The sequence below is a fragment of the Phodopus roborovskii genome, unplaced genomic scaffold, assembly GCF_943737965.1.
Source record: "Phodopus roborovskii unplaced genomic scaffold, PHOROB, whole genome shotgun sequence".
Taxonomy (NCBI): domain Eukaryota; kingdom Metazoa; phylum Chordata; class Mammalia; order Rodentia; family Cricetidae; genus Phodopus; species Phodopus roborovskii.
In genome coordinates, this window is record NW_026125264.1 from 147701 (window position 1) to 173228 (window position 25528).

At 53.8% G+C, this 25528-nt stretch overlaps 2 protein-coding genes across 4 annotated transcripts in view; one reads left to right on the top strand and one right to left on the bottom strand.

Moving 5' to 3' along the window:
- Nucleotides 1-1023, top strand: part of Trpc4ap (transient receptor potential cation channel subfamily C member 4 associated protein) — a 66502-nt gene extending 65479 nt beyond the window's left edge. For both annotated transcript variants that reach the window (XM_051192411.1, XM_051192419.1), the window contains exon 19: nucleotides 165-1023. In XM_051192411.1, the coding sequence (XP_051048368.1) occupies nucleotides 165-302 (138 nt within the window). In that variant the 3' untranslated portion in view covers nucleotides 303-1023. The remainder of the gene's footprint in view (nucleotides 1-164) is intronic.
- On the bottom strand, nucleotides 999-24057 carry Myh7b (myosin heavy chain 7B). Of its 2 annotated transcripts, XM_051192397.1 has the most exons (41): nucleotides 23958-24057; nucleotides 22406-22512; nucleotides 22087-22230; nucleotides 21467-21623; nucleotides 21222-21249; nucleotides 20168-20264; nucleotides 18098-18121; nucleotides 17887-17979; nucleotides 17726-17789; nucleotides 17031-17129; nucleotides 15668-15771; nucleotides 15302-15440; nucleotides 14908-15026; nucleotides 14684-14833; nucleotides 14377-14547; nucleotides 12790-12969; nucleotides 12570-12702; nucleotides 12409-12485; nucleotides 11920-12007; nucleotides 11655-11772; nucleotides 9408-9531; nucleotides 9181-9317; nucleotides 8302-8557; nucleotides 7187-7429; nucleotides 6393-6569; nucleotides 6167-6312; nucleotides 5845-5935; nucleotides 5359-5748; nucleotides 4715-4841; nucleotides 4505-4623; nucleotides 4215-4411; nucleotides 3721-4070; nucleotides 3480-3604; nucleotides 3273-3388; nucleotides 2588-2984; nucleotides 2380-2505; nucleotides 2121-2291; nucleotides 1926-2030; nucleotides 1748-1843; nucleotides 1285-1422; nucleotides 999-1208 (listed from the first exon to the last, which is right to left on the bottom strand). In XM_051192397.1, the coding sequence occupies exons 1-41, from the start codon at nucleotides 24046-24048 to the stop codon at nucleotides 1197-1199; spliced, it is 5826 nt and encodes a 1941-aa protein (XP_051048354.1). In that variant the 5' UTR covers nucleotides 24049-24057; the 3' UTR covers nucleotides 999-1196. The 2 variants fall into 2 exon arrangements, with proteins under 2 accessions (XP_051048354.1, XP_051048344.1); XM_051192387.1 differs by lacking the exons at nucleotides 20168-20264; nucleotides 22087-22230; nucleotides 22406-22512; nucleotides 23958-24057 and having other exon boundaries at nucleotides 21467-21547.
- Between the last annotated feature and the right edge of the window lie 1471 nt (nucleotides 24058-25528).

Here is a 25528-nt window from a genome sequence, read left to right on the forward strand (position 1 = left end):
GTGATGGGAGGGCAGTGGCATGTGAACCCAAGACCACTCAGAAGGGCATTCAGGCTGCCCCTCTGTGGACAGGCTGCTCACTGCTGCTCTGCCAAGTCCCTCCTGTGTGACTAGACTTGGCCCAAGTCCTCTGTACACTCCCCAACCCCTCTCTCTCCCCCCAGAGCTCCTGCATCAGCTTCTCATACTGGAAGGAGACAGTGTCCATCTTGTTGAACCCAGACCGTCAGTCGCCTTCTGCCCTGGTCAGCTACATTGAGGAGCCCTACATGGACATAGACAGAGACTTCACTGAGGAGTGACCCTGAGCCAGGCTTCGAGAAGCTGCTGGGCCAGGGCAAGCGTGGGTGAGCATGAGTGCACGTGCCGTGCACTCTGCCCGTCCCTGTCCCTCTCTAGCCTCCCCACTGCTCTGTCTACCCCAGGTCTTCAGGTATAGGCTCAGTGGAAGGAACATCCTAGAAGCTCCTGTCTCCTGGGTCTGAGGGCCTGGGTCACTGGGGAGCCTGTCTCCTCATTGTCCCCAGGGTAAGGACACTGGCACCATGCCCACCCTTCCCTAGCAGTCCTGGAGCTCCAGCCTGACAGAGAAAGGGAACATGGGAAACTATCTCTGTCTGAGCTTCTCCCATCAGCTCCATGATGGAGAGGAAGATTCGGACCTGTGAGCCAAGCCTCCCTGGCCTCAGGGCCTAGGCAGAGGCTCCTGAGCCCTAGGCAGGGGTGGGTATTGGAGAATGCTGCCTTCCCCCCCCCCCCCCCGGGTCTCCTCCCTCCTCGCCTCCCTTGTCTTCCTTTAACTACTCTGGTTCTTTGCTCATTGGCCACTGTGTTCATCCTGAAGGTTCCCCAGAAGGTGGGGGGGGGCCTTTTCTCTCCATCCCTTGGGGCATGGAGTGCCTGTGCCTGCCTGAGCCCAGACACAGGAGCCTGGCTGAGAGCTTACCCTTGGCTCCTCCTGTGTTGCCAATTAACAGCAAATAAACCAATTAAATGGAGACTATTAAAGAACTTTATTTTAAAGACTGATGTGGAGCTGACTTTGTCCATGAGATTCTGTTCCCAGCTCCCCTAACCAAGAAATCAGGACAGTGGCTGTTGTGCAGACGTGGTGTTTATTCAGGGTTCCAGGGAGGGTGGAGTGGCCAAAGATGGGAAGAGGCAGCAGTGGGTATCCCTCTTCAGAGCCTGGGGCGTCAGTCCTTGTGCTGAGAGGCGAGACAGATACTGAGCTACACCTGTGTCTGCCCAACTTAAACACACCCAACACAGAGGCCTCCTCACCTTGGGGCCCAGGGCATCCCTGGTCCTTGCCCGCAGCTTGTTAGCCTGGGTCTCTGCCATGTCCGCTCGCTCCTCGGCATCATCCAGCTCATGCTGGGCCTTGCGGTACTTAGCCAGGTTGGTGCTGGCCTGCTGCTCCTAGAGGCATAGGCAGGGCCTTGGTTCCCTTGGTAACAAATGGCCAACCTGCTCCCAGCCCAGAAAGAAGCTGGCTTCGGGTCCTCCCTCCACTTTGGGTCCAGGTACGGGGGAAGGCTGGTGACAAAGTGGAGACTGCCCTTTAAGAGTTACCTATGTGTCAGTCTCCCATTAGGCCATCCCCAGGCCTGGGCAGAAGAAGGAAGCCGTTCACTTTGGCCCCTTCTAAAGCTAAAAGTGATCATGCCATAGAAAGTCCCTGGGTTGAGCAGACATGGCTGCCACCCTTTAATGCAGCCTCCTGAAGGGGGCCCCGTGTGCTCACCGCCTCCTCAAACTGGCGCTTGTAGCTCTTGACCTTGGTCTGCAGCTTGTCCACCAGGTCCTGCATGCGAGCCAGGTTCTTCCTGTCCTCCTCCGTCTGTGCAAGCAAAGGCGTCTCAGGGTTTGCGTGGACTGGGTTAGCGCCAGTGCCACCTCCTGGGAGGGACCCCATCACCCACTTGGTATGCAAGCTCCTTGACCCGTCGCTCATGTTTGCGCACGCCCTTGAGGGCCTCAGCGTGTTTCTTCTGCTCAGCATCAAGCTCGGCCTCCAGCTCGCGCACCTGTGAGACAGTTGGTAGCGGTAGTCTGCCAGAGGAGCCGACCCAGCCTCAGCCCTACAGGGGAGGGAGGACTGGTAGGGCTGAGCGTACCTTGGCCTCCAGCTTCTGCACTTGCTTCTTTCCACCCCTGAGGGCAGCCTGCTCTGCCTCCTCAAGGCGAGCCTGCAGCTCCCGCACTGTCTGCTCCAGTGTCTTCTTCATCCGTTCCAGATGTGCACACGTGTCCTGTTCCTTCTTCAATTCCTCGGCCATCATAGCTGCCTGTGGGGGAGGAAGTCATGGTGGGAGGGGGAACAAAAGAAGCCCTTTGGGCCCTACCCAGTTGTCCCCAACCCTGACGCAGCCTCACATCGGTGATGGCCTTTTTGGCCTTCTCCTCAGCTTCCCGCCTCTCTTGCGCTGCCTCCTCCACCTCCCCACTCAGCTGGGCCAAGTCCACCTCCAGCTTCTTTTTCTGATTCAGGAGGCCTGTATTCTGAGGGGAGCAGAGCCTCAGCTGGCCAGCAGGGCTCTGCCCCCCCCCCATCCAGTCCTTGATATCTTGAGCCCATCCCCACCTGTGAATGCAGTAGATTGAGGCGCTCTGTGGCCTCCAGCAGCTCCTGCTCAGCCAGCCTCCGGCTGCGCTCACCCTGTTCCAGGGTGGCCCGAAGCTCCTCGAGCTCAGCAGCCAGCAGGGCAGCCCTGCGCTCCAGGGCCTGACCCTGCTCACGGAGCTCAGCAGCTAGCCGCTGCTCCTCATCACGCCCTGCTTGTTCCTCCTTGAGTTGGGCCTGTAGCAGCCTAGTGGCTGCCTGTGCCTCCGTGGCCTGGCGGGTGGCGTGGCCCAGCTGCAGTTCCAAGTCATTGAGGTCCCCCTCCATCTTCTTCTTGAGCCTCAATGCTTCGTTGCGGGCCCTAGTCTCTGCATCCAGGGAGGCCTGTAGGGATTCCACTGCTCGCTGGTGGTTGCGCCTGAGAGGGTGGCATGAAGGGCAGGCTTAGCCTGCAGGAATGAAGTAGGCCAGGAAACTACCTGTGGCATCATGCCCAAGGATGCATGGAGATGAAAACCTTGGGGGACAAGTGAATTGTAGGTTCACTAGAGGCCAGGGGGATGTGGGCTGAACTCTGGCTCCGAGCATCCCTTAGACTTGTGGAGGATCACATCTGGAATGGGAGCACCCTAACGTATGGCAGGGGCAGACTAGCTGCCCCCACCAATGTGCCACCATGGGCACAGCAAGACTGCTCTCCAGAGACCTCAGGTTGGTGCACTCCTCATCCTTCTCTGCCAGCTTCCGGTCCACTTCTGCCTTGACCTGGGACAGCTCCAGCTGGATCCTCAGAGTCTTTGTCTCTTCCAGCTCCAGTGCCCCCTGGGGATGTGGACCAGGCAGTACTGGGTGAGACCAACGAGGCCAGGGAGCCATGGACCCCAGTCCACCCACCCCTGTGGCCAGCCCTGACCTCAGCCTCCTCCAGTGCAGCTTGCAACTCGTTCTTCTCCCCCTCCAGCGCCTTCTTGGCTTTCTCCAGTTCCTGGATGCTTTTCCCACTGAGGCTAACCTGGTCTGTGAGGTCACTGATCTCCTCTACAGGGGGAACAGAGCACGGAGGGGGGACTCACCCTCACATCTGCCCAGCTCCAGGTTGCTTTCCTGTCCCCAACTCCAAGGTGGCCCTGCTTGCTCTGGACCTGGGGTCCTACCCTGCAGATTCTTGTTCTCCCGTCTGAGTGTCTCCAGGGCCTCGAGCGCCTCCTCGTGGCTGTGCCGCAGACGGAAGAGCTCAGTGCCCAGACCTCGAGCTTCCCTCTGTGCTGCCTCAAGCTCCCTCTGCATCTCCTCCTCCTGCCGCCTCCGCTCCTCCAGCGCCCGCTCCAAGTGCCGCTGCTTCTTATCGAGAGCAGCAGCTGCGGAGGTGGCCCGCTCCAGCTCCAGAGTCACATCCTCTGACTCGGTCTGCAGCCGTAGCTTGGCCTTCTCCAGGGAGGAGCATTTGGCATTAGCGGCCTCTACACCTTCTTCTGCCTCCTGCAGCCGCAGGGCCAGCTTCTTCCTGAACCATACACCAGGCAGGGTGGACTAGGGAGCCTGGGGAGAGGACCCCAGACTCTGCACCACCACACGCAGGACATACAGGCGGACATACAGGCGCAGGCCTGGACCTCTCATTGGTACAGTCTAGATGCCAGCTACTCACTTGGCCTCCTCCAGCTCCTCAGTTCTCTGGATGGCGTCGGCCTCATACTTGCTCCTCCACTGGGCCACCTCGGCGTTGGCTTTGGACAGCAGCCGCTGCAGCTCGGCCTGAGCCTCCGACTCTTCCTCATGCTGCTCTCGGAGGAGGTCACAGTCGTGCCGCAGAGCCTGCACTGCATGAGCCAGTGCGCCCTTGGCCTGCAGGGACACCAGTGGCCTCAGCATCAATCCGTGCTAGTGACCCTAGGGCCCACCTGACTGACTGCCCTGCAGTGGCTAGTGCCAGTCCACCTTGCTCTCCTCTTCCAACTGCCGCCGAAGTTCCTCCAGACTCTGAGCTGCTGAGGTCTTCCCACGGCTCAGCTGGCTGATCATAGACTCCTTCTCCTCTAGCAGACGGCCCAGCTCCCCTGCAGGCAAAGGGGCCAGCAGGCCAGTCAGTCGGTTGAGGGGCACCACTTAAACCCTACCTGGCATAGCCCAGCTAAAGCCAGGCCTCACCATTCTCTGTCTGTAACCGTCCCCGCTGGGTGCTGGCATCCGCCAGCTGTCGCTGCAGCTCCTCCACTTTGATCTTGGCCTCACTTAGTTGATCCTCATAGGTCCGGCACAGCTTTTCTGCACTGGCCTGGAACACGGAATCCGAGATGAGACAAGTTTGTGCACCCAAGGGCCGGATCCAGGGGCTGCCAGCCAGAGATGGGGACCTGGGGTTGGGACCTGGAACACTAGGTATGACACCAAGGACAAAAGATTTGAGTCCCTACTGTGGGCAGTGAGTCAGGAATCAGGTACCAGGTCTGGAATCAGCTGGTAATGGGTGGTAGGATTAGGTTGGAGGGGGATGTTTGAGTTCAGTGCTGGGGTGCAGGACAAGAACCGTGTTAGGGCGGATGTTAAGTGAATTCAGGAGTCACCAGCTTTGGGTGTGAATCAGAATAACCTGGAGCCAGGGAATGAAGTCGAGCAGTCAGGGTTAGAGGTCAGGATAGGTGGGAAGCTGGGGGTCAGATGTTGGGTCAAGCAAGCAGCCAGGGGTCAAGAGGTCAGTGCTACTGTGGAGTATTGGCATCAAGTGGCCAGCAGACGGAGGGTTGGGTCAGGTGTGGCGTCAGAAGTGGTTTGGCGGCAGGAAGGAGGCTGACCTTGCCTCGGGCCAGAGTCTCCACGCTGGCCCCCAGATCATCCACCTCCATGCGTAGCTCACTCTTTTCCTTTTCCAGTTTCTGCCGGATCCGCTGCAGGCTGTCCACCTGCTCGCTCAGCTCCGCAGCACCCTCTGCCTGCTTGCGCCGCAGGGTGGCCACGGTGGCTTCGTGTCTCAGAACTGCCTCCTCCAGCTCCCTCCGCAGCCGGCCCAGCTCAGCCTCACGCTTGCGGCAGCCCTCACGCTGCCCGGCTGAGGCCCCTCCAGCCTCTTCTAGCCTCTCACTGAGCTCCTCCAGCTCTCGGGCTGCCTCTGCTCGCTGCTTTTCCACTCGGGCCCGGGCTGCTCTCTCAGCCTCCAGCTCCTCCTCCAGCTCCTCTGCCCGTGCCTGGGTAAATGGTACCAACGCTGTGAGCCTCTGACCCAGGCCTGGTCTACGGAGCACACACACACCACCCACCCCTGCCGGTGCTACCATGCACACCTGTAGTTCCTTGATCTTCTTCTGCAGCTGGACCCCCAGGAGCTGCTCATCTTCTACCCGCAGGTTCAGCTGACTCAGCTCTGAATCCTTCCTGGGAGTACATGATGGGATGAGCCAGCCCTGGCCCTAACTGCTACTCCCTGTCCACCTCCGTCCCTGAGGCCTTAAGGAGCCTCAATCCTGTGCATCTGCTGTCCTCAGCCCTGGTTCAGAGAGGGCAGGACATGACTCCTGCCCTGGTATCCTCCCCCACAGTAGGGCTGGGAGAATTAGAAGGGAAGGAGAGCCCATCAGGCTCAGAGACCACCAAGCCCACACCTACTTCTTCAACTTCTCCTCCAGCTGGTGCTTGTCCTGGGTGGTGTCTGTCACCGTCTCCTGTGTCAGCTTCAGGTCTCCTTCAAGTTTGCGCCTGGCACGTTCCGTATCCATGCGTAGCTTCTTCTCTTGCTCCAAGGAACACTCCAGCTGTGGGGTAGAGTGGGGCTCAGCTTCGAGCAGGCCGGTGACTTCGCCACCCTGACAGCCCCATGTAACCCCCAACTCACATCTTCTACTTGCTGCTCCAGCCGGATCTTGGCCTTGGCCAGTGCACTCACACGGTCCTCCTCGGCCTGCAGGTCACCAAGAGCCTGCTGGTGAGCCTCCTGCAATGCCTTCTTCTCTTTGGTTAGTCGGACCACCGATTCATCCAATGCAGCCATTTCCTCCGTCAGGTTCTTTACCTGTGCCAAAGCCCGACTCACTGTAGGGACATGCCTCCCCACGGCCTGGTCTGAGCAACCACCCCTACAGGCTTGCAGGATGCAGGCAGGCCATGCATTGAGCCTCCGCCATTCCTGCCCATTCATATCTCCTTGAGTGATGTAGAAGGATTCACAGGTAAAGTCTCATAGCCAAGCACTGTGTCTGGCCCTGAGTAAGAGACTAGCGGGTGGCAGCCATTTATAGTATCAACAGGTATTCAGTGAGCTGTGTCCCCCTGTAAAAACCTGAACAGCCTTACTTCCCTCTCCCGTATGACAGTCAATACAACACTGGCAACCCTAGGCACTATGAAGTCTCTATGATAGAGGGATTTGCAGTTCAGACAGATGATAATTGCTACATTTACTAAGCACCTACTATATGCAAGGCCCTGAAGCATAGACTTAGCAAAGGCCAGTTACACACCAAATCCTTAGCCACCCTAATGAGACAAAGTGCTGGACCCCAACTTCACACATGATAGCACTGAGGCTCACAGGGAGCAGTGACCTGTTTCAGGCCACACAGCAGGAGCCCAGGGGACCCTGCAGCTGCCTAACACCTATATTGGCCCCCAGCTCAGGCCTTCTCACACCTTATTCTCAGTGGCTTGTTTCTCCTTCTCAGCCTTGGCCAATGTCAACTCCAGGTCATCAATGTCTTTCTTAAGCTCCGTGCATTCATCCTCCAGCTTGCGCCTGCGGGCAGCGAGGTCAGCGTTCACTTCCTCCTCATCTTCCAGACGCTCATTCAGCTCCTTCACCTTCGCCTCGAGCTGCACTTTGGACTTGATCAGCAAGTGGCAGCGCTCCTCAGCATCTGCTAGGTTGTCCTGCTCCTGAGGAGATGGGACATGGGGGGGAGCCAGGTTAAAGAGGAGCCTTCTGAGGCTTCTGAGGAACACCAGCTCTGAGAAAGAAAGGCCATTTGTCCTTGCAAAGGCAACTCCAATGAGGCAGATGTTGGCAATTCAATTTGATAGGTGATGAATTGAAGCGCTCACACTCTGCTGGGCCCTGGAGACCACGGGGGCTCTGTAGATTGTAGGGGCCTCTCCAGGGCCTCGGGCATGGGACAGAAATGACACTGTTAAGAATTAATATTAGCCACACTGCAGGCAACCCAGAGGGCCTAAGAGCTCCTGCTGTACACTTGGTGGATCTGAGCTCTACCCTCTGAGGGCAGTGTGGGTGGGTGCAGGCCAGGCCCTGCCCACCACGGAGCAGCACCAAGGGCCATCCCAGGGGAGGCAGTGTTCTCTCACACTTCCACGCTGCCTGTTGCATACCCTCCCATACTAGAAGGGAGTTTCATATCTTCGTGGCCGAGCCTTCCTCAGTATCAGCCTGGGGTGGCATCCATGTGACACTCAAAACCTATGCTGGGGAGTTTCCAGACTTTGACCGCTGTCCTCTGGGTAGAACCCTGTTGCCTGCTTCAGATTCCTGTGTCCCTGAACCAGAGAGGGGAGCAAGGGTCTAATTCAGGGACATTGGGGATGGTGGAGCTGGGGCTCTCCGCGGCTTAGCTTTAGGACATGTGGGTAGTCCAGGCCTACGGGGAATGGTGGGCAGACATTGAGTCTACAGGCCTCATCTCCTGGTACTTCCAGAGTAGGAAGACAACGCAGAAGGTCAAAGTACCCAGACCCCTCCAAGGTTAGAGTTTTCAGCCGAGCTGCCTGGACTCTCCTGCCCTTGTCTCACTCACTGCCTGCAGCTGCAGGGCCAGGTCATTCTTCTCCTGAGTGACACTGACATGCGTCTCCTCCAGTTCCTGCTGCTTGGCCTCAGCAGCAGCCAGGGCCCCTCGCAGCCCCCGCAGCTCTGCCCGAAGCGCCGCCAGCTCCTCTTCCGCCTGCGCTGAGCGCAGCAGCGGCTTCATCTTGAAGAAGAGCTTCATCCAAGCCCAGTTCTTGACAGCATTGAAGGCCCGGATGTTCCACTGGATGGTAAATAGGGCATCCCTAGGGAGGGACAGCTCCTGTGAGGCAGCTGGCTCTGCCCCTTCAAGGTGCCGTGTCCTCTCCAGTCCACAGATCCACGTCAAGGCATGGTGGCCTCTGCAGCTGTCTGAAGACAGCTAAGCTGCCAGGCCCTGTTGTGATCAGACTGCTTGACCTCTTGGCTGAGTGGTACCCACCTGAGAGGGTTACCTCTACTTTAACCAAAAATAAGATAAATAAGATACACGGTTCAAAGTCTGGGAAACACCGGATGCCATTACCCTCCAGGCCACATTCTGAATACACAAAAGGCCAGAGGCTGCTCTTACCCCAAATTTTAAAAACATGTTATTTTTGGTGTGTGTGTGTGTGTGTGTGTGTGTGTGTGTGTGTGTACCACATGTACACACACACATATATGAAAGTCAGTTTCCACCATGTGGGTCCTGGGGATTGAACTTAAGTTATCAGGCAAGGCAGTGGGTGCCTTTACCTACTCAGCCATCTCTCTGGCTCAGACCCTGGGGGAACCTAGGCAGTATGGCAGGGTGAGAGAGCCTTATAGCCCCATGAGCCTTGGGACACCTGCACCCCTGTGCCTTTCCATCTCCATCCTTCCTGCCCGTCCCTCACCCCATAGCTACCTTCCTCCTAGCATGCGCTGGTACTCCAGGCGCATGAGGCGGCCTCGGCTCCGGGCCTGCAGCAGCGTCAGCACCTTAGCCAGGCGCTGGTCCCGAAGCTCTTCCAAGATGCCTAGAAGCCCAGCCTTGAAGAACACCTAAGGGCAGGGTGGGGCCAAGTGGGACCCTGTCCAATGCCAGAGAATTCACCCAGGTTCAGCCCAACCCTAACTCCAGTGCACCCTGACCTTGGTGTGGCCAAACTGATACTGGGTGTGGTCGATGTCCAGGGAGCCCAGCAGCTTCTCTGTGGCCTTCCTGCTGTCCACAAAGGTGTCATCTGGGATGGCACTGGGGTTCAGGATGCGGTACCTAGGAGATCAGGGACAAGCTAGTATGGACAAGACAGAGCACAGGCCATTGACAATAGATGGGAAGCCAAGGAGCTATAGCAAGAGAATTGTATTTGCCTGACCTCTCAGAGGTGGGGCTCCAAAGGAACGTGTGCCACACAGGATGGCAGGAGTAAGTATTGCCATAAAGTGCAGCACATTCTATACAAACCTCAGCACAGGCCCAAGTATGTAATACATCCAAAATCCTAGCACTTGGGAGACAGAGGTAGGGTGATGCTTGAGGCCAGGCTGTTATCTGGCCTAACCCTGTCTCAAAAGTGGGTTTGGTGGCTTAAGTGCACTTTAGGGAGTTTGTAAAAGGATGAGATTTTTATAAAGGGCATGCTCAACTTTTATAATTTCTTAAAGGCAAAAAAAAAATATAGAAGTGGCATGTTATACCACAAATTTAAGAAAAAAATTGAGAGAATACTATTCAAAAGAAGCAAGGATTCCGAACATGTCCACTTACATGGACATACACACACATGTGTACAGGTGGGCTGTGACCATGCTATGAAGGGAAATTCCCAGAGACAGGACAGGCCCCTTCACTAAGGTGAACTCACTAACTAAGATGAATGGCTCACTGGGCTACTTTATGTTTTACAGGCAATAAAAAAAAAATAGTGCTGTACTGAGGGTGACGGAACGTGCCTTCACTGTCAGCGTTCAGGAGGCCGAGGCAGAAGGATAAACGTTCTGCCCACACGTATGTACCAGAGGAGGGCGCCAAAGCCCCTGGAGCTGGAGTCACACACAGCTGGCTGTAAGGTTTTAAGTCACCATGTGGTTGCCAGCAACCGAACCCAGGTCCACTGTAAGAGCAGCAAATGCTCTTAACCCTTGAGTCATCTCTTGAGCACAGGTTCAGTTTTAAATTTATGTGCACAGGTACATGTACACATGCATGTGGGGCCAGACCACAGGCTCAGGGCTCTCCTCATGAATGCAGTCTACCTCCCTTGAGACAGGGTCTCTCATTGCCTGGATCTCATCAGTTAGACTATACTGGGGTCTCAGAACTCCTGCCTCCTTGGCACTGGAATAATGAGTGTGCACCACCCTCCCGGCATTTTCTATGTGGGGTCTAGGTTCTCAGGTCCTTGTGCTTCAAGGCAAGCCTTTTAGCAAGCCATCTGCCAAGTCCCAAGAGTTTGTTTTGATTTTGTGTTTGAAAGGTCTCATTCTGTAGCCTAGGCTGCCCGGGAACTCACTATGTAGACCAGGCTAGCCTCAAACCCTTGGTGATTCTCCTACCCCAGCTGCCTGTTACTGGGCGTGAGGCACCATGCCCAGGAGTATTAAAAGTTTGAGGCTAGCCTGGGCTACACAGCAATACCCTGCTTTAAAACAACCAATGAGTGATGATACAGACTCGTCCTTGGAGTCTTTGGAGATAGGGAGCCATGTCCAAGACTAGTAATGACATGAAAACCAAACTCACAGACAGTGTACAGTATTTGTGTAAACATCTAATTTATATAGGGCAGGGTAAATGACCCCTGTTACTTGTAGAAGGGGAAGCAACTGAGGACTCTTCTTGTTGCTTAATAAACAAAACCTACCAAGGTAAGTGGGAAGGGAGCTGATGACGTTGACAGAACACTGGCTACCTGTGAGGCATTAGCTGAGATCCAGTCCATACAAGCCTATATTCAGTTCCCAAATCTACATCCCCTCTGGCTTCTCTCTTGAGCTCCTGAATAAATCCAACCCCATCCTCACCCCTTTCAGGACATCTGCTGGAGAAATTTCTAACTGGGCATGCTCCAACCCTGTATGCACCCAATCTAAACATCCTGCCATATCGCTCAGTAGGTTACTATCCAGTGATCCTGGCCTATCCTGGCCTAAAACCCAGGAATCACAGTAGGCTTATCCTTTCTTACTCTGTATCCTGGTAATTGGCAAGCCTGCAGCCTCTACCTCCTACATATACCACAGTGTTTCCACTTCTCTCCTTAACCCTTCCTAAAATGGAGCTCCTGCTCAGGGACTAGAACCTCTCTTTGTCCCTTGGGCTCTTACTTGTCCCTCCCACCCCTCAGGCTCCAGCTACTCTAAAAGCAGGAGGAGGCTGAAGCAGGCAGTACCCACCGCTGCCTGAAGTCAGCATACAGCAGCCTATTGGGGAATCCTTGGCGACAGATCCGGATCCCCTCCAGGACTCCATTGCAGCGGAGCTGGTGTAGCACCAAGAAGGAATCCATGACCCCTAGATTATGGTGCAGTGAAATGAGGGGGTTAGGAATCTAAGGACATGCCTTTAGGTCCCTACCCAGGCCTTACTTTGAGACTGAACAGCCCTTGCAAGGCGAGAGCATTTCCAGTTCCCCAATCCCGACCAGCCCAGGGACACCACCTGGAGTCTTGTTCTCGTTGGGGACAATGCAACGGACGAAGTGGGGCTGTGTGGCCCGCAGGTTTGTCATGAGCTTGTTGAGGTTCTCCTGGGAGTGGAGAGAGCGGGGAGAAGGCACAGGAGGGGCAGAGAACCAGAATTGGATGCTGCAGTGGATGGGGGCCAGCTGGGACTGAGCAAGGGGTACCAAATGCATCTGCACCTGCTTTTTCTCTTGCTCCCTATGATGACACTCCATCTGCCACCAAAGTCTTCACCCCCCCCATCCCAGGGCTCATCCCCATGGCTTCCCCCTCCCCCCCCCTGCCCTGCCCAGGAAGCATGGGGGCAGGCAGCAGCACAGACTTGCTGTGATGTTCACATAGAGAGGAGCTAAACATCACTGCAAGTCTTAACAGCTGCCCACCCAAGACACAGGGACGAGGCAGGAAGCAGAGGGCATTGGGGGCTGCAGAGGGCAGGGGCTTCTGGAGCTCTGTCTGGACTCACCTTGTGAAGCTGAGACACCGTCTGAAATGATGCTGCCTTCTTACGCTTCTCTTTCACCCCAGACTTGGGGGGTTCAGCTAGTAGAGATATAAGAACTGATCATGCAGGGAACATCACTCTGTGGATCCACGGGAATGATCAGTTTGTCCCTCAGTACTCACTGGAGCAAGAGCCTGCATAGTTCTCATAGAGGGTGGCCAAGAGCCTGTTCTGCGACTTTTGGAAGATGGGGACCACCGTCTCATTGAGGGGGTCCTTGTTTTTTTCTAGCCAGCCCACGATGCTATAAGGTACCTACAGAGACAAGTGTTGACCCAAGGTGGTGGCCCCAAGAAGGGAGACAGGACAGTGGTTGAGGGTAGAGTTCCAGGGGGCACCTACCACGCCTGCATAGTGGACCACCTCGAAGTGAGCCTGGTACTTGCGTTTCTTGTCTGGACGAGGCTGCTGGAAGTTAGGTGACTTCCCAGAGTGATTGTCATAGAGCTTGGCCCTGAAGCTTGCATCTGAAGCTTTGGGGAACATGCACTCCTCCTCCAGGATGGACAGAATGCCCAGAGGCTGGGGACAGGGATCAAGATTGAAGGGCCAGATCATGTCGACCGGCCTCTTAGACTCTCATTCTCCAGACTCAATCCCTCTGGGAACTGTTTCAGATCCACAACCCAGCCACATGCAGGAGGGCCAGGGACGAGCCCTATACCCAGGACCCACCTTCTAGGAGAGAGAGTTTTTGGCTTGACTTTCAGTCCTTTTCTTTGCCTATTCATGCAGACCAATTTGACATCTCTGTGCTCTATTAACTAATGCCCATGGCTCACATGTACACTCTAGGTTTTGGTTTTGGTTTTTTTTAAGGCCAACCAACTGCATTTTGGTCCCCACACTAGAAATAGGGATCCTGCATTTCACTAAACTTATGTTTTTAAAAATAAGCATCTGTTCATTTGTGTGTATATGTGTGTGCCTGCATGAGTTTGTGTGTCCATGGAGGCCAGGAAGGATCGAACCCCTTGGGAGTGGAGTTACATGCAGCTATGAATTGCCTTATGTGGGTGCTGGGAACTGACCTCTGTAAGAGCAGCAGGTGCTCTTAACCACTGAGTCAGCTCTTCATCCCCAAACCTCCATTTCCTAACCATATGGGAAGATGATTTCACTTCAATACTTATCTAATAGACACAAAAAGTCAAGCACCTAAAGCCCAGCAGCCAGAGACTATCTCAGAGTCACCTGCTACAAGGCCTATTCTGGCCTCTTTACAGCAGTGAAAATGCATGCAGAGGGAAAGCGCACTATACACTGGGACTGTGTCCATAAAGAACATATGTGCAGAGCTGGCAAGATGATTCCATGGGTAGAAGACACATGTCACCAAGCTTGATAACCTGAGTTTGACCCCCAGGACCCATGTAGTAGAAGGAGAAAAATGACTCCCGAGCTGTCCTTTGACCCCCACCCCATGGCATGAGCTTACCAACACAAACACATGAAGCAAATAAATACATGTAATGATAGAAAAGTAATATATATGCCCTGGGCAAACATCTGGAGTGAACTAGGTCAATGCTACGGCACAAGCTATGGGAGGCTGAAAGGGAATCCCTACCCCTTTATTTCTAACGTTGTCAATTTACTTTTCCATTTTTCATACCGTGGGGAAGCATATACAATGTGTTCCGGTCCAATAAACGTAAGAGTCTGCTCAGGTCAGCTCTGCCCCAGGCTTGGTGAATGGCAGAGCCGCCCACAACAATGACTGCATAGCGTTCCTACACTACTTATGACACTATTCACCTATACCCACACGTTCCCATTTACACCTATGTGCACAGCCATGCAGTCACATTCACACTCAAACACACACTTCAACCACAACCACACATCAATACACAGCTGACATGCACCATGCCTTCAGGCACACGCACACTCCAGAGCTTCTGACAATGGCCCCTCCCTAGGCCTGACCTTCTCGATGAGGTCGATACAAGGCTGCAGGTCAAGGCCGAAATCGATGAAGACCCAGTCGATGCCCTCCCGCTTGTATTCCTCCTGCTCCAGCACGAACATGTGCTGGTTGAAGAACTGCTGTAGCTTCTCGTTGGTGAAGTTGATGCACAGCTGCTCGAAGCTGTTGAACTACCAGGGCGAGGCCACAGTCAGCAAGTTCCTTGTGGATGGGGACCAGGGCCCATGGGGAGGCAGGATGTGGTCCCCACACCCACCCATCAGCCCCTGCCTCAACACAATGCCTGTGCTTGAGAGCTGTTCTCACCTCAAAGATCTCAAAGCCAGCAATGTCCAGGACCCCAATGAAAAACTGTCGGGGCAGCTTTGTGTCCAGGGTCTGATTGATTCGAGACACCAGCCACCGGAACAGCCGGTCATAGGTAGCCTTGGCCAGAGCCCCCACAGCGAATACCACCTGTGGATGCAGGAAGGCAGGATTGGGCTCTGCCTCAGCTGTCCCTGGGTGAGCCTTATGTGTAGGCATCCTACCTGCTCCACGCTCTGGCCCTTGGTTACATACTCATTTCCCACACGAACTCGGGGGTGCAGAAGACCTTTGAGGAGGTCTCCACTGCTGACCCCCATCAGGTAGGCAGCCTTGTCAGCACCTGGCAGGGAGCACGGCTTGGATAAGGAAGAGGAAGGTCGACAATGTGGGCATTTGGGGGCAGGGGTCTCTTCTCACAGTGTGGGATTAGAAGAGGAAGGATGGGAGGAGTCAGGGCCTGCATAAAAAACTGTCATCCTCAGGGGGGGAGGGGTCTAGAGTTCAGACAGGAACAGAGAACACAGAGGTCAAGGCTATGGATAAGGATTGATGATCATGTACAGGATAAGGTGTCCGGGGAAAAGGCCAGGTCAGCCTGGGGTTAGGGGTCCTCACTCTCAGTGCCGTCCGCCTCAGCCTGTTCCTCTCTCTGCTTCTGTTTGAACTTCATGTTGCCAAAGTGCAGGAGGGCACCCACGATCTTATAGCAGGCACACTTCTCATCTGCACTGAAACCCAGGATATCCATCGCATGCTGAGGTGGGCAAACAAAGCAGGTTCAGAGAAGTACGGGTCCTTAAGTGTCTAGCCAAGCACCGCCACAACGGTCATATTTCCTGGTCTCTACCCAGTGAACATGTTCACACACACACACACACACACACACACACACACACACACACACACAGAGGCACACATGCATACATACACATGCCATGGGAACCCAGCTTGGCACCACCTCCCACTCCCCACCGAGCATACATCAGTGGCGATAAGTTCCTCCCCGTCATCCATGTTATCCACGGTGATGACCCCCTGGCTGCAGAAGTGGTAGTCATAGGGGTTCATAGACAGAAGCAGCATGTCTGTGGACAAGGTACCCCAAAGGGTGAGTCAGACTGAGTTCACAGGCTGCCTTACCAATCCGTGCCATCTGGAGACCGGGGTTCTCTGTCAGCAAGTCTAGATTCCCTCCCAGGGCCCCTCTGTAACCTGAGTTTCTGTTCCCTATTATCCATATATGTGACTTTCCATTTATTTTGTTTATTTAGTCTTTTGAGCGGCCATGAACTTAAGATCCTCCTGTCAGCTTCTAAGTACAGGAATTACAGGCAGGGCCGGCTGCTGCTTTTTCACGTGTATGGGGGGAGGTGGGCAGGAGTGGGCAGGAGGAGGCTGAGGGTGGAACTCTGTGCCTCCTGGGCAAGGGCTTTCTACCACTGAGTTGTACTCAGTTCTTTCAGATTCCTATTTTATGCTGGCAGTGGTGGTTCACACCTTTACTCCCAGAGGCAGGAGGATCTCAGTGAGTTCCAGGCCAGCCTGGTCTACAGAGTGAGTTCTAGGACAGGCTCCAAAGCTACACAGAGGAACCCTGTCTCTGGAAAAAAAAAATCTTATTTTATTGATTTACATATTTATTTTATTTTGTTGAGACAAGGTCTCTCTATATATCCCTGGCTGGACTAGAACTTACTATGTAGATGAGGCTAGTTTCAAACTCACAGAGATCCATCCACCTCTGCCTCCCAAGTGCTGGGATTAAAGGTGTGCGCCATGGCTTCTGATTTCGTTTTCTGAAGTGCCTGTGCATGTCTGGTGTGTGTCTCTTTACGGCCCTCTGGAGAATGGACCTCAGTCCATAAGTGTGACTCGCCCTTTCACCGCTGCTCACACTCATCCCTCTGGCCCAGAGCCTGAGCTGGGTACCGGGACAAAGGGAGGACCAGGCTTTGCCTTCAAAGGGCTCACAAAAGTGAGAGTGGACATAGTACCACAGCATCCCTTGATGTTGGCTGGGGGTTCTAGTCTCAGGAGGGCAGGAGCAGCTGCAATCTTGGCAGGACAATGGCGTTAAGAGGCCTGTTTCCTTCCACAGGAACACTCTCACCCACCCACATGCCGCCGCGACCACTACCCCTCAATTACAACTACCACCAAAAATATTTCTACAGACAGGGCTCGGTGGTAATGAGCAGCAGCAGGAAGGAATGGGGAGGCTGTGAGCCTCCAGGAGAGTGGAGGTCTCCCACATCTCTGCAGAGAGGGTGAACAGCCACCCAGGGCCTGGCCTGATGGGGGTCAAGCAGTCTCTTTGGGTTTTATTCCCTGTGCTGACCCTCACCTTGCAGTTCTGGCTTCTTCCCGGAGAGGATCTGGTAATAGACATGGTAACCACGCTCACCAGGCAGCTGGAAGATCACGCGAGACTTTTCCAAGAGATCTGCAGAAAAGGAGTGTCAGCCTGCTATCTCCTTCTGTCTCTGAGCAAAGAAGCTACAGGAATGGGAGGCAGCAGCCACAAGGGGCAGGCAATGTGTGGAGGGGCCTGCGTCTGTGCACAGCACACTCTGGGGAAGGGTCTCTCCAGTATCTGTGTCACTGTATGGGACTTGTGTCTGCCTCTGTGTGAGTTTCTGGTGTCTTCTTCCATCACTTTTAACCTTACACATTGAAGCAGGTCTCTCAATTGAACCCAGAGCTCACTGATGAAGCCCTTATAATCCAGCTTGCTCTATTAAGACTTCCTGCCCCTGCATCCCAAGGACTGGGATTTCAAGTGAGCTACCACACCCACTCAGCACTTACATGGGTGCTGGGATCTGAACCCCCCCCAGCTCCCTGGAGAAGGTTTTGAAACAGGGTCAGGTCGTGATCAACCTCAGACCATAGACTGACTGGCCGACAAAGCCAGAGAGTAGAGACCAGCAGCTGATACAACGAGTGAGGTCACAAGGAGGAGCTGGTGGGGGTGGAGAGAAATAGCCAGAGCAGACAGAAGCCAGTTCAGTTCAGCCTCTGTCCCTTTCCCAGACTCACAGCTGTCAATGTCCGCAGAGGCCAGCTTCCCAGAGGGCCCGAAGTGGATACGAATGAACTTGCCCTGCAGCAGAAGGACCACACCACACTCAGTCCTGTTGGTTCCCACCCCAGGGCCCTTCTCCACCCCAGCCACATAATCCCCCACGGTGCCCACTCACAAAACGGGAAGAGTTGTCATTCCTCAGAGTCTTGGCATTGCCAAAAGCCTCCATGGCAGGGTTAGCCTCAATGATTTGATCCTCAAGGGTCCCCTGGTGGCAGCAGAAATGAGGGAACAGGGCAGCCCATGGAATCTTGGGTTGGAAGGAGAAGTCGGCACCCCCAGGGCCCCACAGATGTTGTCTGCCCCACAGCTGGCCCTATACTTACCCCAGTCTTTGTTGCCAGAAACTGCTGGAGGGAGAAGGACAATGTCAGAGGATGTGAGGTCTCTCCGGAAGGGGTGGGACATCGGGACAGTAGTCAGTGGGACGGTGTTGTTAGTCTCCCAAACACTTAGTAATGTTAAACGGAACATTCTGCCTTCCCCCTATTTGTACACCTAGCTCTCCTGTGGCCATTAGCTGAGAGATGCTAGACGGAGAAGCAAGCACAGTCACAGCGCTTGAGACCCTGATGCGGGGTATAGCACTAGGTCTTCCTGTGTACTAAGGTCAAACCTGTGTCTGGAGCCTCAGGAATCTCCATTGACCACGTCCACACAGGGGCCTGACTAGAGTCTTCTCTCCTTTGGAGGCCTGCCAAAGCCCCTCCTCCTCTGACCTCCGTGATCTGGGAACTAGCAGAGACTTCTTGCGATTCCCAGCCTCGCTATCGTAACCTCCCTGGCAGCCTTTCTACGTATTTTCTGTACCATGCTGTCTGTCGTCAGCATTGTGTAGACTCATATTCCACAGGGCCCTGCCAGCTGTGACTGATGAGCTCTGTCAGGGCAAGGAGCTGATCTGCTGCAGGCCACACAGCAAGTCCATGTCCTGGGTCACCTCAAGCATCCTGCCTCCTGTGATGCCCTTCTATGCCTCACACAGAGGGACACAGAGCCTGAGGCTATCCCCTCCTCCCTGCCCCAGCATCATTCTTCCCCCCATTTTCATGGGTTTGACTGTCATCCCCTCCCCCACCTAATGCCAAGAGCCTGAGAAGACAGAGGAACGGATGTGGGGATAGTAGACATGTCACCAGGGACTTTGCGATCACTCATGCATTTATTGATCTCCAGGGAGCCCAAGATTTAAAAATGCCCCAGACACATCACTGGAATGAGGGAAGAAAGAACCCATGCTCTCCCTGCCCAGCTCATACCACCACTTTTGTTCAGGACTCTCTCTGGCCAGCTTAGCTAAATCTAAACTCAAGGGGAGGGGTTAGTATGGGTTTTAAGTCACCAAATCCCATGGGTGGCTTCTGCACCTCTCTGAGCCACCTCTCTGTCCCAGCCCTTCCAGCTGTGTTCCCGTCAGCTTTAGCCTCTGCTGTCTTTCCCTGTTATGGGGTCACCCACTTTTCTGTAGTATCCTCAAAGGCCTTTTAGAGTTGGGAAAACACGATGGGAAAGGAAGGGAAGAATATCAAAAAGCCAACAACAAAAACAAAACAACAGTGGCTGCAACCAAAAACCAAAACAAAATCCAAAAACCAAGACAATCAGATGAGGAAAGGCGGGGATGGGGGCGGGGGGGGGTGGTAAAAAACAAAAGAAGAAAGAAAACACAGCAAGAAGAAAAAGAAAAGAAAAAGAAAACTGCCCCAGAATGAAGCAAGGCTCAACAGGACCAGGAGTGTGGGTTGTGCAGAGGAAACCTGGGGCCCAGAAAGAAAAGACAGCTCACTTCAGTGTAGTTGCATGGGGGTCCTCGGAAGCCACAGAGCTCTCAGCAGCTGGCCTGTGGGCCAGGGATAGGCTAGTTCACTTAAAGCCAACAAAACCCCCACGTCTCCACTGTTTAAAGACGGTTCAGAACATCTTAATCAAACCACAGGCTGTGCTATTGTCAAGAGCTCCCCGAGCCCCAGCTCTGGGTAGCTGACATCTATGGATAAGTCTGCTCCTCTCCTTGGCAGCAGGTAACAGTGTCTTTGATACATACGACCCCAAAAAAACGTCAAGTCAAGGTAAAGCAGCCTACTTGGCAAACTCTTCAAAGTCATGAAGGTCACAATGGAAAAGTCACACACACACCGTCTGGGGCAGCGATGTGGCTCCCACCTGTGTGGTGGAGGGAGGGTGAGGCTGCAGCTGACAGAGGTGGCCACAGGTTTTCTGGTCAAGCCTTGCTCAGGCCAGAGTCTCTTACCAAAGTAGGAGGCTCAGGCAGGGCTGGGGACTCTGGGAGGTTGCAATTTTAAAAAGAAAGAAAAAAAAAAAAAAAAAAAAAAAAGGAAAAGAAAGAAAACCAGGGAGAAGCAGTGGGGATTGGTGCCCAAGTGGGCAAGTCTTACTGCCTTCTTGCCCGGCCCGTCTCCCAGGGCTGCGACGATGGCAAAGTACTGAATGACCCGCTTGGTGTTAACCGTCTTACCGGCCCCCGACTCTCCGCTTGGACAACACAAACATGAGTCACCAATGCCCATTGGTCTAATTCTCCCAGTCCCCAAACCTCAACCCTCCTCCCCCATCCCTGTTCCCAACTCAGTATCCCCAGATGCAAACTCCCCAGTGCAGACCACTCCGTGAGATGATGGTATCAATGCACCACTGCCTGCAGAGCACTAGCTTAACTCCTGGTGCCAATCGGTACCCACCTCCCTCCATCAGAAGACCCATAGGGTGGACTGTGATCATTTTACAAATAAGGAAACGAACCTCAGAAATTCTGGGCCTGCCTCTGCTCTGTGCAAGGTTCACATTTAAACACACTGACTGCTGATAATTTTGTGTGGCGGCTTAGATTGTGATGTTCTTATTAGTGAGGTTCAGGGTCCGAAAGCCACACACAGTCACGAAATGGGAATGTGAGTGCCTAAATCCAGCTCTGCCTGGTTTCAGAGTGACTGTAACAACCAGCCTAAAGGTTTTGTGTGTGTGTGTGTGTGTGTGTGTGTGTGTGTGTGTGTGTGTTTACGTGTGTGTGTGTGTTTACATGTATCGGCCTGATGGGATATGAACCCGACACATCAGAAATGGATCATTTTCTCATGAAGGCAAAGGAAGGATGAGGGCTGAGGTATAGTTGAGAAGATGCTGAGAACAGGGAAGAGACCTATACAGACCCTCCAGAGAATCCAGGTGGCAGATTCCAGCTCCAGGGAGACAGCAACGAGCTCAGGACCACTCCCATGTTTAATTACCTGCTTTCTGCCCACCACCCATAAATGGGAAGCAAAGGACATTGGTTCCAGGAGGCAAATTTGAATCTAATCCTGAGAAATAGTGTTGATTCACCTCTTCCTCTTCCCTCCTCCTCCTCCTTCTCCTCCTCCTCCACCTCCTCCTGCATCACCACCACCACTAAATGGCCAGCACTTGCCACTCCATGCTCAGAGCCCTACTCACGTGATCAACATGGACTGGTTCTCTCGGTCTAGGGGACAGAGGAGAGAGTACACATGTCAGCCAGGGTGAGGGACTAAACCATAGGTGGACCTCCCAATGGGAAAGACCAAGTAGGACTTCCAGCCTGAAGAGGCCAGGCAGCTAGGGTAGTCCCAAAGGAGGGAGGGCAGTGCTGGAGGGAGGGAAGGGGGTCCTAACCAGAGGCCGGCCTGGAGCTGAGGGGTGGTGAGGGAAACAGCTCTTACTCCGCAGCATGTCGTTGTAGGCATTATCCGCCACTGCATATATGTGAGGCGGGGCCTCGGAGCGCCGCTTGCCCTTGTAGGCAGCCACCACAGAAGCTGTGTAGACTGGGAGCCATTTGTATGGGTTAATGGTGACACAGAAGAGGCCTGAGTATGTCTAAGGAGAATGAGTTCACAGATGGAGTTTTAGGGGTGGGGAAGTAAGATGTCCAAGTACCCATTCCAGGCCCACCATGACCCCTGCAATATTCAGGAAGCCTCCTGAGAAGCCACACACGGCCCTTCCTCCTGCTCCAGTTCCATCCTCCGTAATGACTGACCTCACACTCCGTTGCTGAACCTTCAATGGTGCTAGGTAGGCAGCCATATCTCAGGCCCTACCCATGGCCTAGGCTCCAAGACCCTAGACATCACCAAATCATTCACCTACGGTTGTTCCCTCTAGCTTTTCCTCTGCCACTATACAGGTCTGCTCCTTCAGCCCCAGAGTCCCCTTCCAGCTCTGCTCTAACCCACTTGCCTGACCCCATTCCTTCGGAGCCCTGGTTTCCCCCTTAGCCCCGCCCCATTATCGGGCCCGCCCTACTAGTGGTTCCCACCCACAGCTGCCCAGGACTCACATAGATCATCCAGCGAGCATATCGCTGGCGAAGGTTGTGCAGCACTGCTGCCTCGTTGAGGTGTGTCATCATGGCCATGTCCTCCAGTAAATCGAAGCGGGGTGGGTTCATGGGTTGCATCTCGGTTTCGCGCACCGTCAGCACCTTCCAAGGGGATGATGCGTCATATAGTGAGGGCTAGAGATGGGCCAAACTGACCTTCTCTCTCCTACCCACACATCCATGCTCCACCCTGCTCCATTCACTCTGTGGGATCCAGCAGGTCAGGGGAAGAATTCTGGGTTAAGTGGGCTAATCTCAAGGGAGGGGGGAGCTCGACCTTCTGGTCTTTGGTCTCCACGGTGACTTTGCCTCCAGTAGCCTCCGTCTTGACCTCAGCCTCAACATAGGCATCCTGTTCATCAGGCACCCAGACCCGTTTCTTGCCTGGGTTGCAGAAAGATCAGACTCTGAGAGGGGCTCCAAGAGTCCAGTGGGGTTCCCATACTGTGGACACAAAGCAGCGCCCTCCCCATAACTCCCCACCTAGCCGTTCTGCCAGGGGATCCAGTGAGGACTCCTCCAAACCCTGGGCAGAGCTGGGGAGGTCCCTAAAGATCTCAAATGAGCTGATTGGGAAAGCAGTTACACTGCAAATCTGGGTTTAGCTCCCTGCCACCTGGGAAGCCTCATTCTCTCTGAGCCTGTTTAAGTGCAAAAGCCATGGGGTCTTCTGACACCCCAGGTGCAGGACCCCATCAACCCATCAATATCAGGCTCCTAACTCTCGGGTGTCTTGTACCTTCCCCATCTCACTGAACACCTAGGGATCTCCTGCATCCTGTGCTCTTTCCTGACTGGTCAGCTCACCCTAGAGCTTCTGAGAGTCCAGATTTTTATGATGGTAAAAAATGTGGACTCATACAGACAGCAAGTTCTGGTCCCTGCCTTTCAGCTGCTAGCCTCGTGCCTTGGTCAGAACTACTCATTCAAGTCTCCCTTGTGTGTGTGTGTGTGTGTGTGTGTGTGTGTGTGTGTGTGTGTGTGTGTGTGTTTAATGCATTTACAATTTATTTAGGAAATCCTTAGTTCTGCATGCTGAAATCTTAAAGGAAAACAATTAAGATGACAAGAGAAGAATGTCAAATCAAGCACAAGACACCTCTCCTTTCTTTTGAGGCAAGTTCTCACTGTGCAGCTCACTATGCAGCTCTGGCTGGCCTCCAATTCACCAAGATCTGCCCACCTCTGCCTCCTGAGTGCTATTATTAAAGATGAGTGCCACCATGCCCAGCTAAGCACTAACCCTCTTGAACATAGTGCCATGCACAGCTCCAGATGTTGTACACCACTGATCTGGCTGCACTTTGGTCCCCACCTGCCCAGATTCTTGAGAAGATGCACAGAAACTCATCAGCTCTGGGCCTGGCACACAGTAAGCCCTAAACGGACACTGCCTATGTTATTATTGTACTATGAGCCAATCAAGTCATAAATAGTAGTCTTTATTCCTGTCCCTAATAAACAGAGGCTTTGGCTCCATGGAAAACACTAAAAATAAGTCCAGCACAGGTTCTGTGGACACAGAGGCCACCTGCACACGTCAGTCTCTTTTCAGAGGCCCCAGTTCAGCCTGAGTCTTCGTGGAGACTTCAAGTGCAAGGTGACATTATCCCATTTTACAGAGGGACAAACCAAGCCTGTTTGCAGCCACACAATCATAGTCACACAGTTCCTGCGATTGTTAGCCTTTGGCACCCAGAAACTGAGGGAAAGTCCCAGGTATCAGGCCATAGTGCCCCTGTAGTATCAAGCAGAGTGGCAGCCCTCGTCACTCCCAGTCTGAGTCCACTGGGCTTCTCACGGCTGTACCCCTCTCTGCTCTCACTTACCGTCCCATGGGACAGTGTGCACCTTCATCAGTTCCTGGTAGCCCTGGCGAAGATAGCAGGCTGATTCGCCAAGCTCACTCACATCCATCATGGTGATGAGAGGTGGAGGAGGAGGCCTGAAAATCTGGGCCGCGATTCAAGGTGGTTGTAGGCAGCAGGCACTGGAAGACGGCAATGACAGGGAACTCGGGGACTGGTTCCACACTGGAGTATGGCCCTCTAACTCGCAAGGTTTGATAGTAGGTCTCCCTTGGTGAGCCTGCAAATGCACACCTCCAAACATAAGAGCATCCTTTGCTATAGGTACTGAGGACCTGGGCCTGCCAATGGGCTCTCTCCTGCCTTCCCTCTAGCTCCAAACCTAGCCCTGATCACCCAACCAGCCCTGATCACCTACCCCAGCCCTGATCACCCACCCCAGCCCTGATCACCCACCCCAGCTCTGATCACCCACCCCAGCTCTGATCACCCACCTTGGCACCACAATGAGGGCAGGGAGCTGTGCTACCCCTTTTATTGCCACCGTCAAGGTCAGCAAAGGAGAGCTATGTCAGCAATCTCCACGTGTCACAGCCCCCCCAGCCTGGCCACAGGACACAAAAGGCAAATTCCCTTTTATCTCCTGTAGCTCAGCCCCTGGGCTATTTTTACCTCCCATTGTCAGGGGATCACAAAGGCAGAGGGAGACAGTCCACTCAGTCAGGGAATCTGGGATTCAGAGAGTCACAGGGACAGGGACAAGGCAGTAAGGCACTCAGGAGTAGAAACTGAGTCACAGGAAGTCTCATACATGCAGAAAAAAGACCTGCACTTCCAGAAACGGAGTAAGAAAAATGGGAAAGGAGCCATATAATGTTCACTGAAACCACCTATTTCAGACCTGGGCCTGGCCGACTCCTGTAGCTCCTGGTACTCAGTGCTGGGTCTCAAAGAAACTCAGGACACCTCAGTCTGCCATTTGTCCTGAGTTTGAGACCCAACACTCAGGAGACTGAGACAGGAAGAAGCCAAGTTCAAAGCTAGTCTCAGTAATTTAGCAAAACCCCATCTCAAACTAAAAAAAATAATAAGGTAGAGTGGGGTCTGGGGATGTGGTTGAGTGATAGAATGCTTACCTGACAAGCTTGAGACATTAGGTGTGATCCCTAGAAGAAAGAGAGGAAGGAGGGAGGGAGGAAGGGAGGGAGGCAGAATCAGAGCTGGGACCACAGAGTAAAAAGGAGGAAGAAAATGAGACTTGTTAGGAGTGCCTCCATATTCTGATATTCATGACTCACAGAAAGCCAATTTCTTGAACCCTGCTCTCATGAGAAGTGGGATACTCACAGCTCAGTCCATCTGCTACAACTCCAGAATATGTCAGGAAACTTCCAAACTCTTCAGTCCATTCCAAATATGTAGCTGTACCAACAAAATATACAAAAGTAACTTTATACACTGGCACCACACATGCTTTCAGGGCAGGTAAAACTAAGCTATGGGGACAGAAGTGGTGGAAGGCTGGTCTCCTGAGGCTGGAGGGCACAAGAGAGACTTCTAGAATGTAAGAGACGTTCCCGACACTGAGCTAA

What these genes read in the sequence shown, in the direction of transcription:
- Myh7b (XM_051192397.1), bottom strand. Translation starts at nt 24,048, where the DNA reads ATGATGGATGTGAGTGAGCTTGGCGAATCAGCCTGCTATCTTCGCCAG. An exon ending in TTCTGGCAACAAAGACTGGG is followed by an intron (nt 17,980 to 18,097) that starts GTAAGTATAGGG and finishes TGCTGCCACCAG; the next exon opens with GGGACCCTTGAGGATCAAAT. An exon ending in AGTTGGAAGAGGAGAGCAAG is followed by an intron (nt 4,412 to 4,504) that starts GTGGACTGGCAC and finishes GTGTCCCTGCAG; the next exon opens with GCCAAGGGCGCACTGGCTCA.